Below are 25,141 nucleotides of genomic sequence, written 5' to 3' on the forward strand. Positions count from 1 at the left end.
TTGTTTAGCTCCATTCGTCATTATGTGTAACAGTTCTGCAGGCCCATTTATCAAGCTCCGTATGGAGCTTGAAGGGCCGTGTTTCTGGCGAGTCTTCAGACTCGCCAGAAACACAAGTTATGAAGCAGCGGTCTAAAGACCGCTGCTTCATAACCCTGTCCGCCTGCTCTGAGCAGGCGGACAGGAACCGCCGCCAGCAGGGAGCTGTCAATCAACCCGATCGTATTCGATCGGGTTGATTGACAGCTCCCTGCTGGCGGCCGATTGGCCGCGAGTCAGCAGGGGGCGGCGTTGCACCAGCAGCTCTTGTGAGCTGCTGGTGCAATGTTAAATGTGGAGAGCGTATTGCTCTCCGCATTTAGCGAGGTCTTGCGGACCTGATCCGCAGTGTCGGATCAGGTCCGCAAGCCCTTTGATAAATGGGCCCCTTAATCTAAGTTTGCATTTTAATTTAGGAGGGTAGTTGAAGAGTAATATTAGGGGATCTAATTGGGTCTTGTGGGACAAGCATTTCTCTATTTCTTCCTTAATTTTCATCCAATATTGTCTAATGTATGGGCAGTTCCACCATATGTGGACTAGTGAACCCTCCTCACCGCATCCTCTCCAACATGTACTATTTGTGGTTGTATAGATTTTTGAAAGTCTAAGCGGAGTGAGGTACCATCTATATAGGAGTTTCAGGTTAGTTTCTGTAATACTCATCGAAGATGAGGCCTTGCCCATATTATTAAAAATTATTTCCCAATCTTTATGAGAGATTTCTTTTTGTAGATCGGTTTCCCAGATCTTACAGTAAGTTGGTAGAGATCTGGAGTGGTGCTCTATCAGCATTTTGTATAACATTGACAGACCTCCTTTGGTGGGGGTTTGTGAGTAGCATACATTTTCAAATAGAGTGAGGGGTCTAATTAGTTTGGATTTCTGTATGTTACTTGTAATAAAATGTTGTAGTTGTTGACGTGTGTACCATTCATTTATAAAGAGTGGAGTCATCTCCCCCATTTCCTCTTGTGGTTTTAGTTTTCCATTGCTTATGAGTGTATGGACTGGAATTAAAGTGTTTATATTGGACCATGTTTTGTTGGCAGGGTGCTGTCGTATCGGGATCTCTGGGTTATGTAAGATCGGTGTTAATGGGGAGGGATTGGAGGAAACACCTGTGGTCTTATTAGAGATGTAGTCCCATACTTTAAATGTTTCCTTTATGATACTGGGAAGCGTTTTGTTCATGTTCCTATGTAGCCTATCCAACCAACACATTCCACCCACATTAGGACAGTTAGCTATTTGTTGCTCTAGCCTCACCCATTCTTTACATTCCCCATGTTTACACCAGTCTATAACCCGATTGAGGATGGCTGCTTGCCTGTAGTAAACTAAATTAGGGACTCCTAAACCTCCATTTTTCCTGTTTCTATATATTATTTTTTTTGCTATGTGTGGTCTTTTATTTTGCCAGATATATGTATTAACAATATTTTGGAGGGTGGGCAGATATGATGGTGGAACTGGGATAGGGATCGTTTGGAGTTTATATAAAATTTTTGGAAGGCAGGTCATCTTAAATGCTTCCATTCTTCCTATCCAGGACAAATTTTTGTGTTCCCAGTTTCGTAGTTCTTGTTGCACCTCATCCATCAGGGTCTGATAGTTTAATTTAAATAGAAGGTCTTGGTTATATGTTATTTGGATCCCCAGATATTTGATAGAGGAGGTTTGTATGTTATAGTGATATTTATTTGCGATTTCCTGTAACTCCTGTTCGGGTATATAGATCCCCAACAGTTCTGATTTTGTGGGATTGATTTTAAATCCTGAAAATGTGCTATATTTATCTATTTCCTTTTTTAATGTCTCTAAAGATAGTCGTGGGCTGGTAAGTGTTAGAATAATATCATCGGCATATAATGCCTGTTTGTATTGAGTATCTTGGATCTGGATGCCTTTTATGTTAGGGTTATGTCTAATTGCTGCGGCCAGGATTTCGATTGTCAATATAAATAAAATGGGGGATAAGGGGCAGCCCTGTCTGGTACCATTATTGATCTCAACTTTACTGGATAAGGAATCGTTAAGTTTGATTTTGGCTGTGGGTGAATTATATAATGTAAATATTTTGTTTATGAAACTTTCTCCCATTCCAAATCTCTCAAGTGTATGTCTCAGAAAAGCCCAGTCTAATCTATCAAAGGCCTTTTCAGCGTCCATGGCCAGGAAGATAGATGGAATGTTGTGTATTTGTGTGTATTCGAGCAAGGTCAGGATTTTCATGGTATTATCCCTCGCCTCTCTGTAGGGTGTGAAGCCGACTTGGTTCGTATTTATTAATGTCGGGAGGAATTTATTGATTCGTGAAGCTAAGATTTTGGCAAATAACTGATTTATTTATTGTATCTCTCTCTCTCTCTCTCTCTCTCTCTCTCTCTCTCTCACAAAAGTGAGTACAGCCCTAACATTTTTATAAATATTTTATTATATCTTTTCATGTGACAACACTGAAGAAATGACACATTGCTACAATGTAAAGTAGTGAGTGTACAGCCTGTATAAGTGTAAATGTGCTGTCCCCTCAAAATAGCTCAACACACAGCCATCAGTGTCTAAACCGTTGGCAACAAAAGTGAGTAAGTGGAAATGTCCAAATTGGGCCCAATTAGCCATTTTCCCTCCCCGGTGTCATGTGACTTGTTAGTGTTACAAGGTCTCAGGTGTGAATGGGGAGCAGGTTCACACTCTCTCATACTGGTCACTGGAAGTTCAACATGGCACCTCATGGCAAAGAACTCTCTGAGGATCTAAAAAAAGAATTGTTGCTCTACATAAAAATGGCCTAGGCTATAAGAAGATTGCCAAGACCCTGAAACTGAGCTGCAGCAAGGTGGGCAAGACCATACAATGGTTTCACAGGACAGGTTGTACTCAGAACAGGCCTCGACCAAAGAAGTTGAGTGAATGTGCTCAGCGTCATATCCAGAGGTTGTCTTTGGGAAATAGACGTATGAGTGCTGCTAGCATTGCTGCAGAGGTTGAAGGTTTGGGGGGGTCAGCCTGTCAGTGCTCAGACCATACACCGCACACTGCATCAAATTGGTCCGCATGACTGTTGTCCCAGAAGGAAGCCTCTTCTAAAGATGATGCACAAGAAAGCCCACAAACATTTTGCTGAAGACAAGCAGACTAAGGACATGGATTACTAGAACCATGTCCTGTGGTCCGATGAGACTAAGATAAACTTATTTGGTTCAGATGGTGTCAAGCGTGTGTGGCGGCAACCAGGTGAGTACAAAGACAAGCGTGTCTTGCCTACAGTCAAGCATGGTGGTGGGAGTGTCATGGTCTGGGCCTTCATGAGTGCTGCCGGCACTGAGGAGCTACAGTTTATTGAGGGAACCATGAATGTCAACATGTACTGTGACATACTGAAGAAGAGCGTGATCCCCTCCCTTCAGAGACTGGGTTGCAGGGCAGTATTTCAACATGATAATGACCCCAAACACACCTCCAAGACGACCACTGCCTTGCTAAAGAAGCTGAGGGCAAAGGTGATGGACTGGCCAAGCATGTCTCCAGAACTAAATCCTATTGAACATCTGTGGGGCATCCTCAAATGGAAGGTGGGGGAGCACAAGGTCTCTAACATCCACCAGCTCCGTGATGTCATCATGGAAGAGGACTCCAGAGGCAACCTGTGAAGCTCTGGTGAACTCCATGCCCAAGAGGGTTAAGGCAGTGCTGGAAAATAATGGTGGCCACACAAAATATTGAAACTTTGGGCCCAATTTGGACATTTCCACTTAGGGGTGTACTCACTTTTGTTGCCAACGGTTTAGACATTAATGGGAGTTATTTTGAGGGGACAGCAAATTTACACTGTTATACAGGCTGTACACTCACCACTTTACATAGTAGAAAAGTGTAATTTCTTCAGTGTTGTCACATGTAAAGATATAATAAAATATTTACAAAAATGTGAGGGTGTACTCACTTTTGTGAGATACTGTATATATATATATATATATATATATATATATATATATATATATATATATATATATATATATATATATATATATATATATATATTCAGATATACATAGAAATATCTATTTAAAAATAATAAGAATCTTTTTTTCTCAGTGAAGAACAAAGAAATGTGATGATTTCTATTAAAAACACATTAAATATGGTAAAAATGAATAAAAAAATATTACGTTTCAAGGTATTTGACTCAAAAGTGTATATATACAGCATGTCTATATATGTGTTTATATGTGTATGTATAAACACATAAATACACATTTATAGACATGTATAAAACACATATTTAACTCTTTGAGGGCTAAGCACTTTCCCACCTGGGTGCTAAGCTTTTTTAATATTTTTTTTTTATTTTTTGAATAAATTTTTTTAAACTTTTTTTCTTTTCTTTCAGATCCCCATGACTTACACTGTTGGAAAGGTTAGGCGATTACCTTTCCAGCAATGGTTTTGGGGGTCTGTAGCTGCTTAGATGCCTGAGATACAGGCTTCTATGCAGCCTGGCCTCTGATAAACTTAAAGGGCCAGTAAAACTAAAAAATAATGTTATATAATTCTGCACATAGTGCAGAATTATATAACATTATATTAGTGCAAGTTTTTTATTATATAACATCTCCGGTATTTTTAATAAAAATAAGAGGGTTTTCCAGACCTGCCCTCTGTGCTCTACTGAGCGGGTCTGGTTTTTCTTCAGAGCGCATCGAGCCAGCTGTTTAGTCACAGCCCGGCCCGACCGCGCCATAACATTCAATGCAGCTCGCTCCTGCTGTTAGAGGGCTCTGAGCTGTTATTAGCACCAGAGTGGAAAACTCTGCGACGGCTCAGAGCAGTCGTTAGTACTCAAGGGGTTAAACACACATATATGTTTATGCAGTCAACCACCTGGCCATATACCATATCACCTTTTAAAACCTTTTTAACCAATATTAAAATTATATTTTTTATCAAAAGGGGTATCTACAAGTGTAATACTTTATTTTAATATGCTTTTGATATGTTTTGTGCAACTGTTTTTTTGTTTTTGTTATTTTTAACTCTTAGGGGCCGATTTATCATCGGTCTGTCCGACATGATCCGCTCAGCGCATCATGTCCGACAGACATCGATGAATGTCAAGAGCATACGCTGTCGACATTTATCATTGCACAAGCAGTGCAATGCCGCCCCCTGCAGATTTGCGGGATATCAATCAGCCCGATAGTATGAGATTGGGCAGATTGATGTCCGCAGCCTCGGAGCAGGCGGACCAGTTAAGGAGCAGCAGTCTTAAGACTGCTGCTTCATAATTGCTGTTTAAGGCGAGCCTGAAGGCTTCCATGGAAACAGGGGAATCAGGGGCCATTCGGCCCTTGATAAATCGGCCCCTTACACTTTACTTCCGCGGACATGATACAATGTTTGCTGCACATCGATAAATGCCGACAGCATACGGTGTTGGCATTTATCATTGCACCAGTAGTTCTTGTGAACTGCTGGTGCAATACCGCCCCTGCAGATTCGTACGGGTTGATTTCTGTTCTCGGCCTCAGAGCAGGCAGACCAGTTATGGCCCTTGATGAAACAGGGGCATCAAGCTCCATACGGAGCTTGATAAATCGGCCCCCGGGTCTCAAGTTGTGATAAATATTCTAGCGCATTTTTGGCTATTGCTGGAGCGCAATCTTTAACTTTGAACTTGTAATATAACTATTTAGTGCGGTTGCAATCTCCATTGAAAGTATAGGTGGCACTAGAGCGATGTCGGCCGTGCTAACCCTTCTTTGGTGGATGGGATTTACTATGGAGTTTTATGTTAGCGTGGCCCAGCTATATTACTTATCGCGAACCGAACTATTATTAGCGCCAGTATGTTTAAAAACATTGGTTAGCAGAATAAACATTCAGTTTTTATTCTTTAACGATGGGAGCCCCAGTTTACCTTCGTTTTAAATAAAAATAAATAAATAAGTATGGCACCATGTTATCCTAATACATAGAGGCCTACTTATCAAGCCGTCAACTGTGCTGCATTCGCTGGCACCAATACGCTCGCCTAACATCGCGGCCGCGAACCTGAATACACTCTCCATATTTATAAAAAAAGCTGTCAAAAAGCCGCTCACCAAGTATGGGGCAATCGATCTCGCTGCTATTCGGCTTTATCCCAACTTTATTTATTTACCCTGTCACTAAACACCGCCACTATACTAAAATGTTTAACCCCTATCCCGCCGTTCCCGAACCCCTCCGCAACTAAATAAAGTTATTAACCCCTATCCCGCTGCTTCCGGAGCCCACCACAACGCAATCAAATTATTAACCCCTATCCCTCCGCTCCCGGAGCCCACCGCAACTATATAAGTATATTAACCCCTAAACCCCTGGCCTCCCACATCACTACCACTTACCAAACCTATTAACCCCTAAACCAGCACCCCACATCGCCATAAACGAAATTAAGCTATTAACCCCTTAACCTAACACCCCGCTAACTTTACATTAAATATTAATTCATCCCTATCTTATAATAATCTTAAACTTACCTTTAGAATTAAATGAAACTATATAAAACTATTAATTAACCTACCCTAACTATTATACTAAAATTACATAAAACTATATTAAACTATTAATTAACCTACCCTAACTATTATACTAAAATTTCATTTAACTATATTAAACTATTAATTAACCTACCCTAACTATTATACTAAAATTACATTAAACTATATTAAACCATTAATTAACCTACCCTAACTATTATACTGAAATGACATTAAACTATAGTAAACTATTAATTAACCTACCCTAACTATTATACTAAAATGACATTAAACTATATTAAACCATTAATGAACCTACCCTAACTATTATACTAAAATTACATTAAACTATATTACATATTTAAACACCTAACCCTACTCAAGTTATTTAAATCTACTATTAAATATTACTAAGTTACAAAAAACTAACAACTAAGTTACAAAAAATAATAAACCCTAAGTTACACAAAATAAAAAATAAACTATCAAATAATTAAACTAATTACACCTAATCTAAGAGCCCTATGAAAATAAAAAAGCCCCCCCCAAATAACCCCCCTTAAAAGGGCCTTTTGTGTGGCATTGCCCCAAAGAAATCAGCTCTTTTACCTGTAAATAAAAATACAAACACCCCCCAACAGTAAAACCCACCACCCACACAACCAACCCCCCAAATAAAAACCTAATCTAAAAAACCTAAGCTCCCCATTGCCCTGAAAAGGGCATTTGGATGGGCATTGCCCTTAAAGGGACAGTCTACCATAGAATTGTTATTGTTTTAAAAGATAGATAATCCCTTTATTACCCATTCCCCAGTTTTGCATAACCAACACAGTTATATTCATAAACTTTTTACCTCTGTGATTACCTTGTATCTAGGAAGGTTACTAGGTTTAGTAAGTGGTAGTGATGTGGGAGGTCAGGGGTTTAGGGGTTAATAACTTTATTTAGTTGCGGTGGGCTCCGGGAGCGGCGGAATAGGGGTTAATATATTTATTTAGGTGGCGGCGGGGTCCGGGGGCGGCAGGATAGGGGTTAATACATTTATTTAGTTGCGGCAGGGTCCGGGAGCGGCAGAATAGGGGTTAATAACGTTATTTAGGTGGCGGCGATGTCGGGGCAGCAGATTAGGGGTGTTTAGACTCGGGTATATGTTAGGGTGTTAGGTGTAAACTTAACTTTTATTATACCATAGAAATCAATGGGATATCTGGCAGCAGCGAATATAAGCTTTCACTGCTTTCAGACTCCCATTGATTCCTATGGCATCTGCGGCCTCCAGGCTGGCGGATTGAAAAGCAGGTACGCTGGGCCGGAATAGTGGCGAGCGTACCTGTTAGCAGTTTGATAACTAGCAAAAGGTGTCAGATAGTGCCGAATTTGTATTCGGAACATCTGTAATGACGTAAGCATCGATCTGTGTCGGACTGAGACCAGCGGATCGTATGTTACGTCACAGATTTCACCTTTTGCCGGTCTGTAGGCTTTGATAAATAAGGCGAATCAGGCTCGCCACCATTATGCTGCGGAATTCCAGCGTATTTGCGGTTGACGGCTTGATAAATAGGCATATAAATGTATATAAATGTTATAACTACACACATGTGGTGCCTTTTTAAACACACAAGAATTCTATTCTATTACGCTATAAAATCCTCCCTACCACATTTGTGTCCTTACCTTTAAAACTAATTTCATATTTCTGCTGCCCAGATTCAAATGGAGCCACTTCTTTGGGATCAGTAAGGTAGATGTTTTCCAAGACAGCTGACGATATTGAAGCAATCTGCTCCTTTCCATTCTGTGGTAGCAAAGATTAAAAAGGTAAATTGTTTAGGACATCCATTTAAAAAAAAAAAATATTACTAGCATGCAAGAATATTAATTTCTCTCATTAAAAAATAAACGTAAAAGCTGAGCCCCTTGTGGTGTTTATTTTCAATGTGTTCAAAATTATACTGAGTTGGTTAAAATTTACATTTTCGGCTAGATTACGAGTTCGGCGTACTAACGCTGCTTTTTAATGCCCGCTGGTATTACAAGTTCGGCAGGTACAGGTGTACCGCTCACTTTTCTTCCGCGACTTTTCCATACCGCAAATCCCCTTACGTAAATTGCGTATCCTATCTTTTTAATGGGATTTGCCTAACGCTGGTATTACAAGTCTTGGAAGAAGTGAGCGGTACAGCCTCTACCTCCAAGACTCCTACCGCATATAAAAGTCAGTAGTTAAGAGTTTTATGGGCTAACGCTGAAACATAAAGCTCTTAACTACAGTGCTACAAAGTACACTAACACCCATAAACTACCTATTAACCCCTAAACCGAGGCCCCCCCACATAGCAAACACTATAATAAAATTATTTAACCCCTAATCTGCCGACCGGACATCGCCGCCACCTACATTATACCTATGAACCCCTAATCTGCTGCCCCTAACATCGCCGACACCTACATTATATTTATTAACGCCTAATCTGCCGCCTTCAACGTCGCCGCCACCTAACTACATTTATTAACCCCTAATCTGCCGACCGGACATCGCCGCCACTATAATAAATGTATTAACCCCTAAACCGCCGCACTCCCGCCTCGCAAAAACTAGTTTAATTTTATTAATTATTTTACAGGTAATTTTGTAATTATTTTAACTAGGTAGCTATTAAATAGTTATTAACTATTTAATAACTATTGTACCTAGTTAAAATAAATACAAAGTTGCCTGTAAAATAAATATAAATCCTAAAATAGCTACAATTTAACTATTAGTTATATTGTAGCTATCTTATGGTTTATTTTATAGGTAAGTATTTAGTTTTAAATAGGAATAATTTATTTAATTATAGTAATTTTATTTAGACGTTGGGGGCGGCAGATTAGGGGTTAATAATTGTAGGTAGGTGGCGGCGACGTTGGTGGTGGCAGATTAGGGGTTAATAAATATAATGTAGGTGTCGGCGATGTTAGGGGCAGCAGATTAGGGGTTCATAAGTATAATGTAGGTGGCAGCAGTGTCCGGAGCGGCAGATTAGGGGTTAATAATATAATGCAGGTTGTGACGATGTCGGGGGCGGCAGATTAGGGGTTAATAGTGTAAGGTTAGGGGTGTTTAGACTTGGGGTTCATGTTAGGGTGTTAGGTGTAGACTTAGAAAGTATTTTCCCATAGGAAACAATGGGGCTGCGTTAGAAGCTGAACGCTGCTTTTTTGCAGGTGTTAGGTTTTTTTTCAGCCGTCTTAGCCCCATTGTTTCCTATGGGGAGATTGTGCACAAGCACGTTTTAGCCAGCTTACCGCTACCGTAAGCAACGCTGGTATTACAGGGAGAAGTGGCGCTAAATTTGCTCAACGCTCACTTTTCTGAGGCTAACGCAGCCACTCCATGGATTATGGGAAAGTGGGAGGGATTAAAGCGCTGGAATGTAGTGCTTTTTTGTCTCTACCTAATGGACTGTAGTGTAATTCCACATGTGTGGGTAGCACTTGCTGATTGGTGGCTAAATGCAGCAACTCCACAAGCGCTATCCACAAAAATGGGCCGGCTCGCAATCTTATATTCTTGTTTTTCCAAATAAAGATACCAAGAGAATGAAGAAGAAAAATAATTGGAGTAAATTATAAAGTTGCTTGAAATTGCATGCTCTATCGGAATCATAAAAGAAAATAAATTGGGTTCAGTATCCCTTTTAAGTTATATGTCATAGTACACCTCACCTTTTAAATATTGGAATAAAAAATGTTATAGTTCCAAGGTAAAATCAAAAGCATTTGCCCCCACACATTTTTTGGTTTCTTTGTGTATTTTACTCCAAGAACTGCACATTTGTGGTACCAATGTTTGTTCCAGAGTATCATGGCCCTTCTATAACACTGATCTATTTTTGTGTAAACTAATTCATTACCAAAGCTATTTTTATTATTTTTTAATCTCTTAATAAGATAATTTCAATATACCTAATAAGCAATAATTCTGGTCATTAGGTTTTTGGCACATTACACACAACTTCTTTTTCACCTGCACTTTATGGGGACATGATACGCTGTAGTGATCATGTCCGCCCGACATCGCTGAATTTAACATTGCACAAGCAGTTCTGGTGAACTGCTTGTGCAATGCCGTCCTCTGCAGATTCACGGCCAATTGTCCGCTTGTAAGGGGTGTCAATCAACCCGATAGTATCTGATCGGGTTTATTGCTGTCTGCAGCCTCAGAGGCTAAGGACTAGTTAAGGAGCAGCAGTCTTAAGACCGCTGCTTCTTAACTCCTGTTTCTGGTGAACCTAAAGGCTCACACGGAAACAGAGCGAGTAGGCAAAATACGGACGATAATAAGTCAGCCCCTATAACTCAATTAGGCGCACCACTGACAACAATGATTAGCATCCTTTCTAAGAATCAAACATGAACGAGTATCACAATGAGAATTGCTAAGGAATTAAATAGAAGATACCCACTGGCCCTTTGAGAACACCATATTTCTGCTAGTTGTTTTGTAAGACCAAAGAATCAAAAGTAAAAGCAATACATATTATGTAGGTGTCCAAATTATTTAGAAATGTTACCAATGGAGAGAAAATTTTTAAGCAAACTCCCATCTCACCAATTTCCCATATTCGATCCATGATCCTGTTTCTTCTTTCCAGTACCAGATCCACTCAGTGGTCAGAACAAATTCAAGAGGTTTTGTGACGGAAGATGGAGTGGACAGGCGCCGTACTGTGCTTGTACCACTTTTCATTATCTGAAAATCAACCAAAGGAATTCTGCAGAAGAAAGATGAGAAATATAGAATTTATCTATGGAACATGTGTTACACAGCTGTGTGCAGAGAAAAGTTTCATCCAATTTTGGCCTGCAATGAGCGTAACAAAATCTGTCCAATGAGATTAAAAGAGAGCTCGGGCTTGTCACATATATTTATAACTATAACAAATATATATTTTCTAAAATATTTGTGCTTTTGTAGTAAAATGACTTAGCAACTTGATAGAATTGTCAATGCTTAATGTGTTTGCCCTGCATCAGGCTACCCAAGGAAGATGGCTATGTCAAGTAAGGAGAATGCAAGGTTGCATGGCTGTCACTGAGAAAAAAAAACTTTCCCTAGTAGAAGGTGTAGAGTATGCAGTCAGCATGATCTTTGTAAAGACACCCGTTACTACTGTCCAGACTGCCCCTCTAAACCAGGGCTATGTATGCCAGAATACTTCCGTACTATGGAAACATACTAGCAGCATACCCTCACAACCCCAGGAGGCTCAAGATTTTGAAATGCAGATACATGGCCCTGGTTGAGGCTTTCGCCTGACCAGCCCAGTGCCCTGGTTGAGGCTTAGGCCTGACCAGCCCAGTGCCCTGGTTGAGGCTTACACCTGACAAGCCCAGTGATCGAGTTGCCCCTAGCAAAAGGGCTAACTTGTGTATAAATGGAGATATATAAGGTGTGTGATTGGCCAGTTGAAGGGGTTGTGTTTCTGTGAGTGAATGAAGATACGAAAGGTGTGTGTATGGTCAGTAGTAGGGATGAAATTCTTGATGTATGGGAAGTATGTTGTGAGCTTCTGTGAGTAAATCAGACATGAAAGGTGTGTGAATGGTTAGTAGCAAGGGTTGAAGCCTTGACAAGGCGTTACTGCTCACATGGGTATCCATGTGCTAATTCAACCAGTTTGAGTGCCTGTAATGTTTGTGTGGGTAATGCAAAAGAGTGTTATATTTTTAAACATAAAATAAAATAATTTAGAATTAGGTTTAGTCAATTAATGAGGTAGATAAAACTGTTTCATTACAGATTTAACCCCTATACGTTTAAAGTGTTTCAAGGTAGCCATGTCTGCAGTTTAACAGCTGTAGCCACCTGGGAATTTAAGATACAGTATACAAGGTACACAGTTTTGGAAAGTACACCCCTTGATGCATCAAATGAGGGGCTGCATGTATTGCTAGCACAAATTTGGTGTGCGCAAGACATAAATGAACATGTCACTTTGCTTAGAAAAACATATTTTCTAAGCAAAGCACCATATTCCATGAATATTTGTGCACTCCACTTTTGTGCTAGAAGTACATATAGCCCCTCATTTGATGTGTCAGGGGGGTGTAAGTTCTACAAATGGGGACTTTATGTACCCTAATTTAACTTCCCAGGTGGCTAGAGCTGTTTAACTGCAGATATGGCAACCTTGAAAATCTTATTTAAAAATTGTCTTTAAAACATTTAGGGGTGATGTCTACAATTAGACAGCTGTAGCCACCTGGGAATTTAAAAAACAGTATACAAGGTATACAGTTTTGGAAAGTACACCCCTTGGCGCATCAAATGAGGGGATGCATGTAATTGCTAGCACAAATTTGGAGTGTGTAAGACATAAATGAACATGTCACTTTGCTTAGAAATAAATATTTTCTAAGCAAAGCACCATATACCATAAATATTTACGCACTCCACTTTTGTGCTAGAAGTACGCATAGCCCTTCATTTTATGCGCCAGGGGGTGTACTTTCTACAAATGGGTACTTTATGTACCCTTATTTAACTTCTCAGGTGGCTAGAGCTGTTTAACTGCAGATATGGCAACCTTGAAAATCTTATTTAAAAATTGTCTTTAAACATTTAGGGGTGATGTCTACAATTAGACAGCTGTAGCCACCTGGGCATTTAAGATACAGTATACAACGTACACAGATTTGGAAAGTAAACCCCTTGGCACATCAAATGAGGGGCTGCATGTTGTGCTAGCACAAATTTGGAGTGCGTAAGATATAAATGACCATGTCGCTTTGTTTATTTATTTTTTTACAAGTGTGAAATTTGCTTATTTGTTGCAGCTGGGGGTGTAGTTTCTAAAAATATGGGGCCCGATCCGATATGCAGCGTCGCCCGCAAAAGCCGGTGACTCCAAATTTTGCTCTGGTTTGGTATCACATATACGGCGTAACATAGAAGTTATGCGCATATATTTCTGCCTTCGCCCGTATTTTTTTACCCATAGACTGACATACAAAACACGCGCAGTTTGGTATCCAATATACAGCGTAAGGACTTACGCGCGCAGATTTCAGAAAATCTACTCCATTCTCATCTCTCCACAAATTGCAGGCGCAGGAACCCTTGCACTGACTAAAAAACCAACGTAACTCCCTGGAAGTCTTAACAAACACATACATTTCAGCAGCATCTCAAGGTTAAAGGGACAGAATACTATGATATTTCATTTTTAAGGTTTATTTGTGTATTTGAAATAGTTTGAAGCCACAACATAATCAAATGGATTGAGCTTGTAGGTACTTTATCACATTGTGGACATATACTTGCTTATCTACTTTAAATTGTATTACCTTCATCTCTTTAGAACCCACTGGGGTGTAATTTATTCTAATGCTAACACAGCTTGGCACTGATGCCAAAATATATAAAGGGACAGTCAAGTCCAAAGAAAACCTTCTTATTTTAAATAGGGCATGTTATTTCAAACTACTTTCAGATTTAATTAGAACACTTGCTTTGTTCTCATGGTATTCTTAGTTGAAAGCAAAACCTAGGATGGCTCATATGATCATTTATAACACCTTCTTGAAGGCTGCCTCTTTGCAATTGTGTTAAACCAATCACACACACCACAACCTCTCACCTGCAGACTTAAAACACCTGATAATGCCCACCCTATCAGTAACATCACTACTATATATACCAATGGGTCAATTTATATTGGATGTGAGATACATTGATTTACATCTTACAAGTGAATATTACTATATGTACCCTTCAGAAACAACTATTGTGGATGGGAGTTATAGTACAATAATATGTCAGAAACAGGATAATATTACCTTTTTTGGGCCATTTCCACACAGGCCTTATTATATGTTTTAACAATATTAGTGTACTAAAAAACCCCTCACATGGATGTGGATGACAATTATATGGTAAATAACAGAGGACAAGATTTATGGTGAACTATAAGAATATTTTTTTTTTTTTCGGCTTCTTGGATGAGGGGGCAGAGGTGACTGGAGTGGATTTCCTGGTTCTCCTGGTTTGGGAAGCTTCAGATGATTCTGCTGGAGTGCTGGCCACAGATGAAAGGCTGGAGGCAGTGTCATGCTGGTGTGTGAAGTGCTCAACCAACACTCCCAAGAGTTGGTTTTGTTCCCGCCATCTATTGTCCATCTGCATCTGCATATCAGACTGGATTCTCATCATCTGAGAGTGATTTTGGACAATTCCATTTAATGAGGCTGCAATGTCCCTCTGCAGCTCGATGCTACGCTGGAGTAACCTCTCTTGGCTCCTGTGAAACCTCTGTTGGCCTCTTTGAATGCTCTCGCAACTTGTTATGAGCCTCCTCTGGAGTGAAATGTATTCCTCACCCAGGGGAGAATACAGTGGATCTACAGGCTCTTGAGCAGCAGTGATTCTAGGTGCAGGTTCTGCTCTATCTGCTGGTGCATCATGGACAACTTCAGCTGCTGGTGCTTCAGGGACAACTTCAGCTGCTGGTGCATTATGGACAACTTCAGCTGCATCTGCTTCATGGATAACTTCAGCTGCTGGTGCTTCAGGGACAACTTCAGCTGCTGGTGCTTCAGGGACAACCTCAGCTATATGCTCATCTGAGGATGGTGGAACTCTCCCAAGGGAAGCAGATGGTGGAGCTCTCCCAAGGGAAGCGGATGGTGGAGCTCTCCCAAGGCAAGCGGATGGTGGAGGTCTCAGCCTGGATTGATAGTCCCATTGACGACTAGTGTGTGACCACTCAGCCTGTCCAGTTTGCATACCTTGCGACATCCCCTGTGTGGAAAAGCCATGACTGGCCTGATATTGTGTTGGGGGGGTAAAGACATCGACCCTTCGTGGCTGACTTGGCTCCCCCTCAAAGCCAAAATGATATTCCTCAGGCCAGGTATCTTGCCAGGGGTCGTATGCCAATGGTGGTGGCATCACTTCTGGGTCCTCAACTGAGGCAATCCAACCCTGCTGATGCCTGGGAGCATAATGTCCATGTTGCTGCCTGAAGACTGGTGGTGGAGGTGGCTGCATGGCTGAGACTGGTGGTGGTGGTGGAGGTGGCGGTATGCCAGTTTGCAGCCTGGTGACAGGAGGTTCTGAGGAGGAGTCAAATGATGATAGGGATTAGTACAGTCATATATATGTCCATGTGGGCATACAATATACATTGATACATGCTAGGGACAATACTCATTCTCATGTCAAACTGTATAACATGCATGTGCACAATGTGATTTGTGATATGAGGGATTTTAATGTGCGCAGTATACAGGTATGTGTTTCATACAATAGTTATGTGTACATGTCAGTGATGGAGAAAATGTGTTCTTTAAGTGACACTTTGGTCACACAATTTACTTTAGCCTGATGTAGGCACAGAACCTGCTTTCTGAGCTAAAAGTATTGTGATGGCTATAGTGTCCATTTACTGAAAACTCTACATGTGGCTTGTGGCCTGTGTTACTCTGAGACATGTTAGTATCGCACTATTCCACCTCATATCATGAATTGCATTGTGTTAAGTAGCATTAATGTCAAATATAATTGTAGATGTTTTTGTTAGTAGCCCAAATACCATGCTCCTCATTGTGTACATGAATGTGTGACATTAAATGATGTTAAATCTCAAATACATATCATACTGGTTTGTGGGATTTTACTCACCAGCATGAGGTGCTGTGGTTGCAATCCCTGAGTCACGAGCCCCTGGAAGTCCACGGACTGCTGTGATACTTAGGGACCTGCGTATCATCTCCTGCCAGGCGTTGTATTCTGCTTCAAAGGGTGGACCACCGCCTGTTCCCCTATGGTGCATGGCTTCCTGGCCCATCTTCTCTTTCACCTGCCTCTTGCAATCATTCCACCTTTTTTTAAGTCTCTCGACAGTCCTCCTCTGCAGGGCCACACTGTTTACAGCGTCCTCTACTGCCAACCATGCTGCCTTAGGCCTTCGGGCAACGTCTTTGCCCTTCTCCTGGCCAAAGAGGGTACTGTGGTTTTCCATGATGGCCTGGACTAGCGCAACATTCTCATCAAAGGAGAAGTTTGGGCATCTCATGCCCTCCTCCTCTGTAGTCACCTGGCTTCCTCCCTGGGATGTCCCTGGTGTGGGTTCCTCCCTATCCTCTCCCTCCTCCCCCCTTCTGTCCCCATGTGCACCCTCTGTCCCTCTTCTAAGTGTGCCTGGTCTCTGGGCATCTCCCCTCCCATCATCCCTTCTAACTCTCCCCACTCCACTAACTCCCTGACGGGGACCCCGCTGCTCCTCCTGTCCACTACAATAATCCTCTCCCTGCAACTCCGCTCCCCTCCTCCCCTCCACCGTACCTCTCCCTGCCATCCTCAAACTACACACACTCACACTCACTCCCAGTTCAATCACACACAATCACAACCAAACACTCAGCCTATCACACTGTAAAATAGAAAAAAAATGTGTGAGGTGTTAGAAAAAAAAAGTGTTGTGTATTTTGTATATGTATGTATGCAATATGTGTACAATATGTAAAAATAAGTGTAGGTCAATGTACAAGCTTACCCAAACAAAAATCCGACTTAACTAACTATTATGCTGCGCCTCTCTCACTACTCTTACTAATCCAATACTCACTGTAGTGTGCTGTAGCTCAACGAACCATCCAAACACACTGAAGAAAATGGCGGCTGCACATGGGTTTATATATGACTTTTGAATAGCGTAATTACGTTGCGCAGTTTTAGATGGAGTATCGGGTAATTTTTACGAGTCAGCAAAATTTGCATAAAACTACACTTTATTGAGACTTTACGTGAACAAACTACTGGCGTAAGTACTTGCGACAACTAAAATGTGTATTTGCGCACTTTTCGGAACAACGCCAGTTTGTCTTACTTACACCACTTTAGCATCTGACGGCGCCGTATATTGGATAGCCCGATGTGCGAGGTGAAATTATGGGCGGCATGGGTTCCCTTGTTTGCCCAGAAAACTACGTCGTATATCGGATAGCGCCCATATAGTTTTGTTGTCATATCTTAACTTCCCAGGCAGCTGAAGCTGTTTAATTGCTGTCTACAATACATTAAATATAAAGATGCTTTTTGTGATAGTCTATCAAATTGACACGTCTGCAATAAAACAGTAGAAAAACACAGTGAAATGTTCTCAATTTCTGCTTATTTTAGACAGGTTACCTACTGCAAATATTTAGCAACACATGTTTTGATGATAGAGTTTAGAAAAATAAAATTACAAACTAATTTTTATTAAGCGTGGAGTAAAAAAATACACTTTTCCCCATAGTTTAGAAAGAGCATGCGATTTTAAACAACTTTCTAATTTACTTCTATGATCTAATTTGATCCATTCTCTTGATAATATTTGCTGAAAAGCATATCTAGATAGGCTCAGTAGCAGCTGATTGGTGGCTGTACATAGATGCCTCATGTGATTGCCTCACCCATGTGCATTGCTCTTTCTTCAACAAAGGATATCTTAAAAATGAAGCAAATTAGAAGTAGAATGAAGCAAAATAGAAGTAAATTGGAATGTTGTTTAAAATTGTATTCTCTAGAAAAAGTTTGGGTTTAGTGTCTCTTTAATATGTGTGGAATTTAAGGCATATCTCTGAGCACCTCTTCCCCAAATAATAATAAAATATTGTCTTATCTGTTCACACGCTACCTGTCCACGTTGGGATCACAGTACGCTTTCTCAATATGGTCCATATCTAGCATGTCTTTCCATCTGGTGCCATCAAAGTACTGCCAGCAATAGGGAAGGTGATAGTGCTTTGCTCCACACTTAACTGGCAAGAGAATAAGATGTTGAAATAAAAATAGGAACAACTGTATCATTTTACAACAAGGGTGAGCTGTGAAACGCCACATGAAAGTCCAACCACATTGCTTTACCACTCCATCTCCACTCCTGCACCACACAGACACACAACCAAGAACCAAAATAATATAAACGTAGGTGTCTAATTGTATAAACATAGGTGTCTAATTGTAAAAACAAAATAATATAAACGTAGGTGTCTAATCGTAAAAACTAAATACTATAAACGTAGGTGTCTAATTGTAAAAACAAAATAATATAAACGTAGGTGTCTATTTGTAAAAAAACGTAGGTGTCTAATTGTAAAAACAAAATAATATAAACGTAGGTGTCTAATTGTAAAAACAAAATAATATAAACGTAGGTGTCTAATTGTAAAAACAAAATAATATAAACGTAGGTGTCTAATAGTAAAAACAAAATAATATAAACGTAGGTGTCTAATTGTAAAAACAAAATAATATAAACGTAGGTGTCTAATAGTAAAAACAAAATAATATAAACGTAGGTGTCTAATTGTAAAAACAAAATAATATAAACGTAGGTGTCTAATTGTAAAAACAAAATAATATAAACGTAGGTGTCTAATTGTAAAAACAAAATAATATAAACGTAGGTGTCTAATAGTAAAAACAAAATAATATAAACATAGGTGTCTAATTGTAAAAACAAAATAATATAAACGTAGGTGTCTAATTGTAAAAACAAAATAATATAAACATAGGTGTCTAATTGTAAAAACAAAATAATATAAACGTAGGTGTCTAATAGTAAAAACAAAATAATATAAACATAGGTGTCTAATTGTAAAAACAAAATAATATAAACGTAGGTGTCTAATTGTAAAAACAAAATAAGGATACAGTACAGTAATCTGAGGAAGGTAAATGGGGGTTAACCTCCTATAAGAGCAGCATCTTAAGGAAAAGGACCTCCAAAGAAAAAAGGGATGCACAGACTCAGTCTCTCTAAATGGTAAAAAACGCTACTCACACATTAGAGAGCTATGACGTAATCTGTTTGGTCCTTTTTAATAAATTGTGTTTTAACCATTGGAGTTCTGATGTATTCCTGTGGAACCGAGGGGCTTAACACCTGCTAAGTACCGTTAACCATTTGGGGAGGTTGTTTTTTATCTGTACATACTTCACTTTTTTCTTTAGAGGACCTGAAGATGCTGCTCTTATAGGAGCTTTACCCCCATATACCTTCTTCGTATTACTGGACTATATCATTTTTTTGTTTCGTTTATTAATTTTTAATACAAACACTGATACAGCAAGTAACAACCACATAGCACTATAAAAATGAGAGTTAAATTAAAGGGACATAAAACAAGTTGAGATAGAGACAAAATATAATAATATGTACTTTAATTACTTCACCTGCAAATTTATACTGCAGTGCCTCGCCATTAACCCTTTCTTTTTTGTTTCTTAACTGTACAGCTCTAACTCCCCCCACACATTTTCTTATATGGCTTTATCTATACCTATCTTAGCTTTGGTAGAATGCAGAAGAAGTACACACTGATCTGCTGGAGCATGCCTAGAAGCAAATAAGCTGCTGTGAACTCAGTTGAAATACAATGCCTGTGTTTCTGAAGCTAAACACTGAATAGGGGGGGGGGGTGGAGGAGACTACTCCAGACAGCATGGCTATGTAAGTAATTTTGCGTATTTTTGAAAAATATTTTAAAATACTTGCCAGCAATTTGGAAACAATTTTTTTAATGCAATCTATTTTAAATTAATTAGCCCTTTTAGGATATGCACAGATCTCAACATGTTTTATGGCACTTTAAGGATGAAGATCATATGAGACATGGCATGAGAGCCTAGTGCAGCGAAGGGGGTAAATTGTGCAGCGACGGGCAGCAAATTGAAATATATATGTTTATGAATGTATAGATATATATTTACAGGGAACACACAGTCCCCATAGAATGGAATGTAAAGGTAATTTTTGTGCTGTTGTTTTCTAACACCCCCAAACCCTCTTACTTTTTTTTTTTTTTTTTTTTATTAAATTTTTTATTAAGGTTCACCAAACAGTACAAAAGAATGGAACAAACATCAATACACAACAATGACACATAAGTTCCATTGACAGTGATTGGTACATAGCGTAAAAGATGTTGTAAAACTAGGAGTTATAACAATCCAACTGTACAATAATGAGAGTTAATCTTCAGCCCTTTATAGTCACATGTCATTTAGGAGGATAACTATAAATGAGTGGTCCCTTATCGGATCCTTGCTGAGAGGTGGAACCTAATTTTCCTTTTTTTTCCTTTCAAAACAAATGTAAAACATTATATGTGCAGATAAGTATGCTGGCCAGAAGATTCCGGCGAAGAAAAGAGAGAAAGTAGGAAGATGAGAAAGAATGAAGAGGGGGAGAGAGGAAAAAAAAAAAAATGATGGGGGGGGGGGGGGGGGTTAAGGCGATACTATGAGGCAGGGTTTACTCTCAGGGGGAAAGACTTTATCCCCCAGATGAGTGGCCGACAGCGCTATATGGTTTTGTTCCAGTATGCTAATAAAAGTTCATGGATGTCTAATTTGTGAACTTTCAGGTAGTGGTATCTCTCGAGCAGTAACAGGTCTTCCACCTGATTCCAGCATTCTTGTTCTGAGTGGGTTGTTTGTGTTTTCCAGTATTTTGAAATGATCTTTTTGGCCGCGGTCAGCATCAACAGAAACAGTGCTCGCTTGCCCCTTGCTGTAAGTTGGGGTATGGAACAGAATAATAATGTCTCAGGCACCAGTGGGACTGTTGTGCCTAATACCTCCGACATAGCCTGGAACACCACCGTCCAGTAACACGTCAAGCGGGGGCAGCTCCACCAAATATGGAGGAGAGAGCCCACCTCCCCACACCCTCGCCAACAGGTGCTGGTCGTGCCGGGGAACATCTTGCTCAGTCTCACTGGTGTCAGGTAACAGCGGCTAGTAAGCTTAAGATGAATTTCTTGTACTTTTGCCGAAACTGAGGAGCATTTGATGAGTTTAAATGCTCTTAACCAAATCTCAGGGTCAATGTTTTGGTTCAGTTCCCGCTGCCATGAAATTGTGTATGAAGGAAGAGAGGCAGTGGGAGGAGCGACAATGAGTTTATATAATTTGGAAATCAGGTGTCTAGGGTAACTAGTTTGTGTACAAAGCTTCTCAAAGTGTGTGAGGGCTTTCCCAAAGTCTGGTCTGTGTTTGTGATGTGAGATATAATGGATCAGTTGGTTATAGTGAAGCCATGAGGAGAAGATTCCCCCATGGGACTCCACTAGAGTCTGTTGTGTTTTCAGCTTACCCCCCTCTGAGATGAAGAAGATAGAGCCGGTTCTAAGAGGATATGGGATCGAGATTTTGTTTTTCAGCCTATGATAGGGGAGGTCTATGTTCTCTAGCAACGGAGAGAGCGGGCCAGTTCTAGAAGAGATATGTGTTGTGGTGGACAGTAGTTTGTCCCACTCCGATAGGATATGCGCTGTAATGAGGTACTGTTGTATATGTTTGGGTCTCTGTTGTGCAGGCATCCAGGCTAGTGTTGCTACGTTATTTACCTTGAGGATATCCCTATCTAATTGAAGCCAGGTCTTGTTCTCAGTATTGTGAGCCCATTCTGCTATATGGCGGAGTACTATCGCTTGCTTATAAGCTAGGAGGTTTGGGATCCCCAACCCCCCGCTATCTCTGGGAAGGTATTGTGTTTTCCTTGGGACTCTGGGGCTGGTACCAGCCCATATAAACTGGTCTATTATCTTTTGCAGATGAGATAGATAGTTGTCTGGGAGCTGTATGGGCGGCACTTGCATTAGATATAAGATACGGGGAAGGATGTTCATTTTTATTACCCCTATCCTGCCTAGCCAGGACAGGGGTTTGTTTCTCCAGGAGGACAAGTCTCGTGCTATATCATTTTTCAGGGGGCAGTAATTAAATTTGAAAAGATCTTGAGTATTGGATGTCAGTTGAACGCCCAGCTACTTCAGTGTACATGGGGCCCAAGGGACTCCATAGATGTCTTTAATGTCTTGTAGGACTTTATGGGAGGTATTGATGTTCAGTATTTCTGATTTTGATATATTAAGCTTAAAGTTAGACACATTGCCGTAAGCTTCCAACTCCAACAGCAACTCAGGTATGGAGCTCTCCGCCTCCGTCAGGGAAAACAGAATGTCATCAGCGTATAACGCTTGTTTATGTTCCAAATGCCCTATTTTGAGGCCTTTAATATTAATGTTATTCCTAACCTTCTGGGCCAGAATTTCGATGGAGATGGCAAAAAGCAAGGGGGATAATGGACAGCCCTGCCTGGTGCCGTTGTTTATGAGGAAAGGTTCTGACAAGGTGTTGTTCACTCTTATTCTCGCGTTGGGGTTGGAGTACAAGGCAAAGGACATATGTAGGAAGGATTCCGGTATTCCCATCTCAATCATAGCCCGACGCAGAAAAGACCAACGAACCCTGTCGAAGGCCTTCTCCGCGTCAGACGAGAAGAGGACCAGGGGTGTGCCCGAGGCCTTGGCGAAATTAATAAGATGAATGGTTTTGATGACATTATCTCTGGCTTCCCGACCCAGAATAAATCCGGATTGGTCGCAGGATATCAGACTAGGGAGATATTTGTTTAATCTAGTGGACAAGATTTTAGCTAAGATTTTCATGTCCGTGTTGATGAGAGAGATGGGTCGGAAGTTTTCAGGACGAGTCGCAGGTTTGCCTGGCTTGGGGAGAACGCTGATATGAGCCTCTAATAGGTTCTTAGATAGAGATGGGTTATTTCTTAAGTTATTAAATAGTTTTAAGAGGTGAGGGGATAGAACTTCTGATAATTTCTTGTAGTATCCCATTGTGTAACCATCTGGGCCTGGGCTTTTCCCTGATGGGGAGTCTTTGATTGCTTGTTTTACTTCTTCGAGTGTGATAGGTGATTCTAAGTGTGTTTTCCCTTCATCATTTAGGGTGTGCAAGTCTAGTCCCTGGAAGTAGCTGTCAAGTTGGTCTGTATGCTCTGGGGAGGGAGCTTCTCCCTGTGCCTGATCCCCGGATTGCTGGATGTTGTATAGTTTGTTGTAGTAGTGTCTAAAGGTGGATGCTATGTTTTTATTGCTTTTTATTAAATGACCCTCCGAGGATTGGAGATTGTGAATGTAAGAGGACAGCTGTTTTCTCCGCAAGCATCTAGCCAAAACCCTGCCTGGTTTGTCCCCTCCCTCATAGTAGTGTTGCCTCAGGTGAAGAGCGTTACGTTGGTGTATCGTTGTCAAATGTGCCTTGAGATCTGCTCTAGCTTTAAAAAGATCGTCTCTCAGAGTGTCATTAGATGTATTGTGTTTATGAGCAGTTTCCAGAGTCCCTACTCTGTTCAAAAGATTTGTGTGCTTCTCTCTAGCTTGCCTGAGAATCCTAGCTTTTCGCTTAATGAATATACCACGCATAAGATTTATGGGCTTCCCATTCGCACTGTAGCGAAGCCGTCGAGTTGCCGTTCAGCAAAAAATACTCTGCGACATCCCTTTCCAGATCTTCAAGCGCAATGGGGTCATCTAAGAGGGAATCGTCTAGCCTCCAGATTTTAGATGTAATAGGAAGGTCAGGCCACTGAACATGATCAGTCCAGGTTATCTGGCCAATCTCACAATGGGTAGTCAATGATAAACCGTCCGCGTCAGTGAAGATATGATCTATCCTAGTGTAGCAATTGTGAGGGGGAGAGTAGTAAGAGTAGTCTTTAGTCTGTGGGTGTAAGGTCCTCCATATATCGTGCAGGTGAAGGTTGTGAAATATATGCTTTATTGTTTTCAATTTGGACCTAGGGATGGACGAGATTCCTCTAGAAGAATCCAGCCCCGGATCAAAGGCCAAGTTAAAGTCCCCTGCTAGGAACAAAGTCCCCTTGACCCGGTCCAAGATTAGGTTTGAGATTTTTTTTAAAAAGGTGGTGTGAGCCTGATTTGGGGCATAGATGTTCAGCAATGAGAGTTGCTGACCAAATAGTTGTCCCGTCATGAGGATATAGCGTCCTTCAGGGTCTTTGTCAATTTGTGTAACCTGGAAGGGGAGAGATCTATGGATCAGAACACCCACCCCAACCTTCTTATGGGGTCCTGAAGCAAAACTGGTTATGGGAAATTGTGGGGTATTCCATTTAGGTTCCTTGCCCTTCTGAAAGTGTGTTTCCTGGACCATAAGGATCTGGCTCCCTAGTCTGGAGAATTCCCTACATGCTATGGATCTTTTGCCAGGGCTGTTAAGGCCTTTGACATTTATAGTAGTGATTAACAGATTATGCTCTTGAAATCTGCTCAGTTTGCCCGCCATGATCAATATCAGCGCAGAGGGAGAGAAAGAAAGAAAAAAAAAAAAAAGGGAGGAGGGGGAGGGTGGAGGTAGTAAGGGGACTGTAGGTAGGTGGAGAAGAGGGAGATTTAGTTAAGACAAAGCTCTCAGAATAAACGAGAGGGTAGAAGGGCCAAAGGATAAGAAAAGAGTGAAAAAGAAGAACTCTTGTCTAGAGTACGAGTAAGAAAGAAGAAAGTGGAGACACCTGGGGGAGGTATCTCCCTGTCCGGCTTGTAAAGATGTAGAATTGATTAAGTATTAATTCTAAAAGGCATGTCACTTGTTGTGATAAGGGAGGGGGGGAGGAGAGTAAAATTAGAGGGGGAAGGGAGCGGGGTGGGGAGAGGGAGTAGGGGTAGAGAGTATGGCGGGAAGGATAAGGAGAATGGAAGGAGAAGGGTAA

At 40.7% G+C, this 25,141-nt stretch overlaps 1 protein-coding gene across 2 annotated transcripts in view; it reads right to left on the minus strand.

Moving 5' to 3' along the window:
- The window catches only part of LOC128664168 (uncharacterized), a 310,587-nt gene that overhangs the window by 96,159 nt on the left and 189,287 nt on the right, over positions 1-25,141 (minus strand). For both annotated transcript variants that reach the window (XM_053718929.1, XM_053718928.1), the window contains 3 exons: positions 18,239-18,362; positions 11,167-11,329; positions 8,247-8,367 (listed from right to left, as the gene is read on the minus strand). In XM_053718929.1, the coding sequence (XP_053574904.1) occupies positions 8,247-8,367; positions 11,167-11,329; positions 18,239-18,362 (408 nt within the window). The remainder of the gene's footprint in view (positions 1-8,246; positions 8,368-11,166; positions 11,330-18,238; positions 18,363-25,141) is intronic.

This window comes from Bombina bombina, chromosome 6, assembly GCF_027579735.1.
Source record: "Bombina bombina isolate aBomBom1 chromosome 6, aBomBom1.pri, whole genome shotgun sequence".
NCBI lineage: Eukaryota > Metazoa > Chordata > Amphibia > Anura > Bombinatoridae > Bombina > Bombina bombina.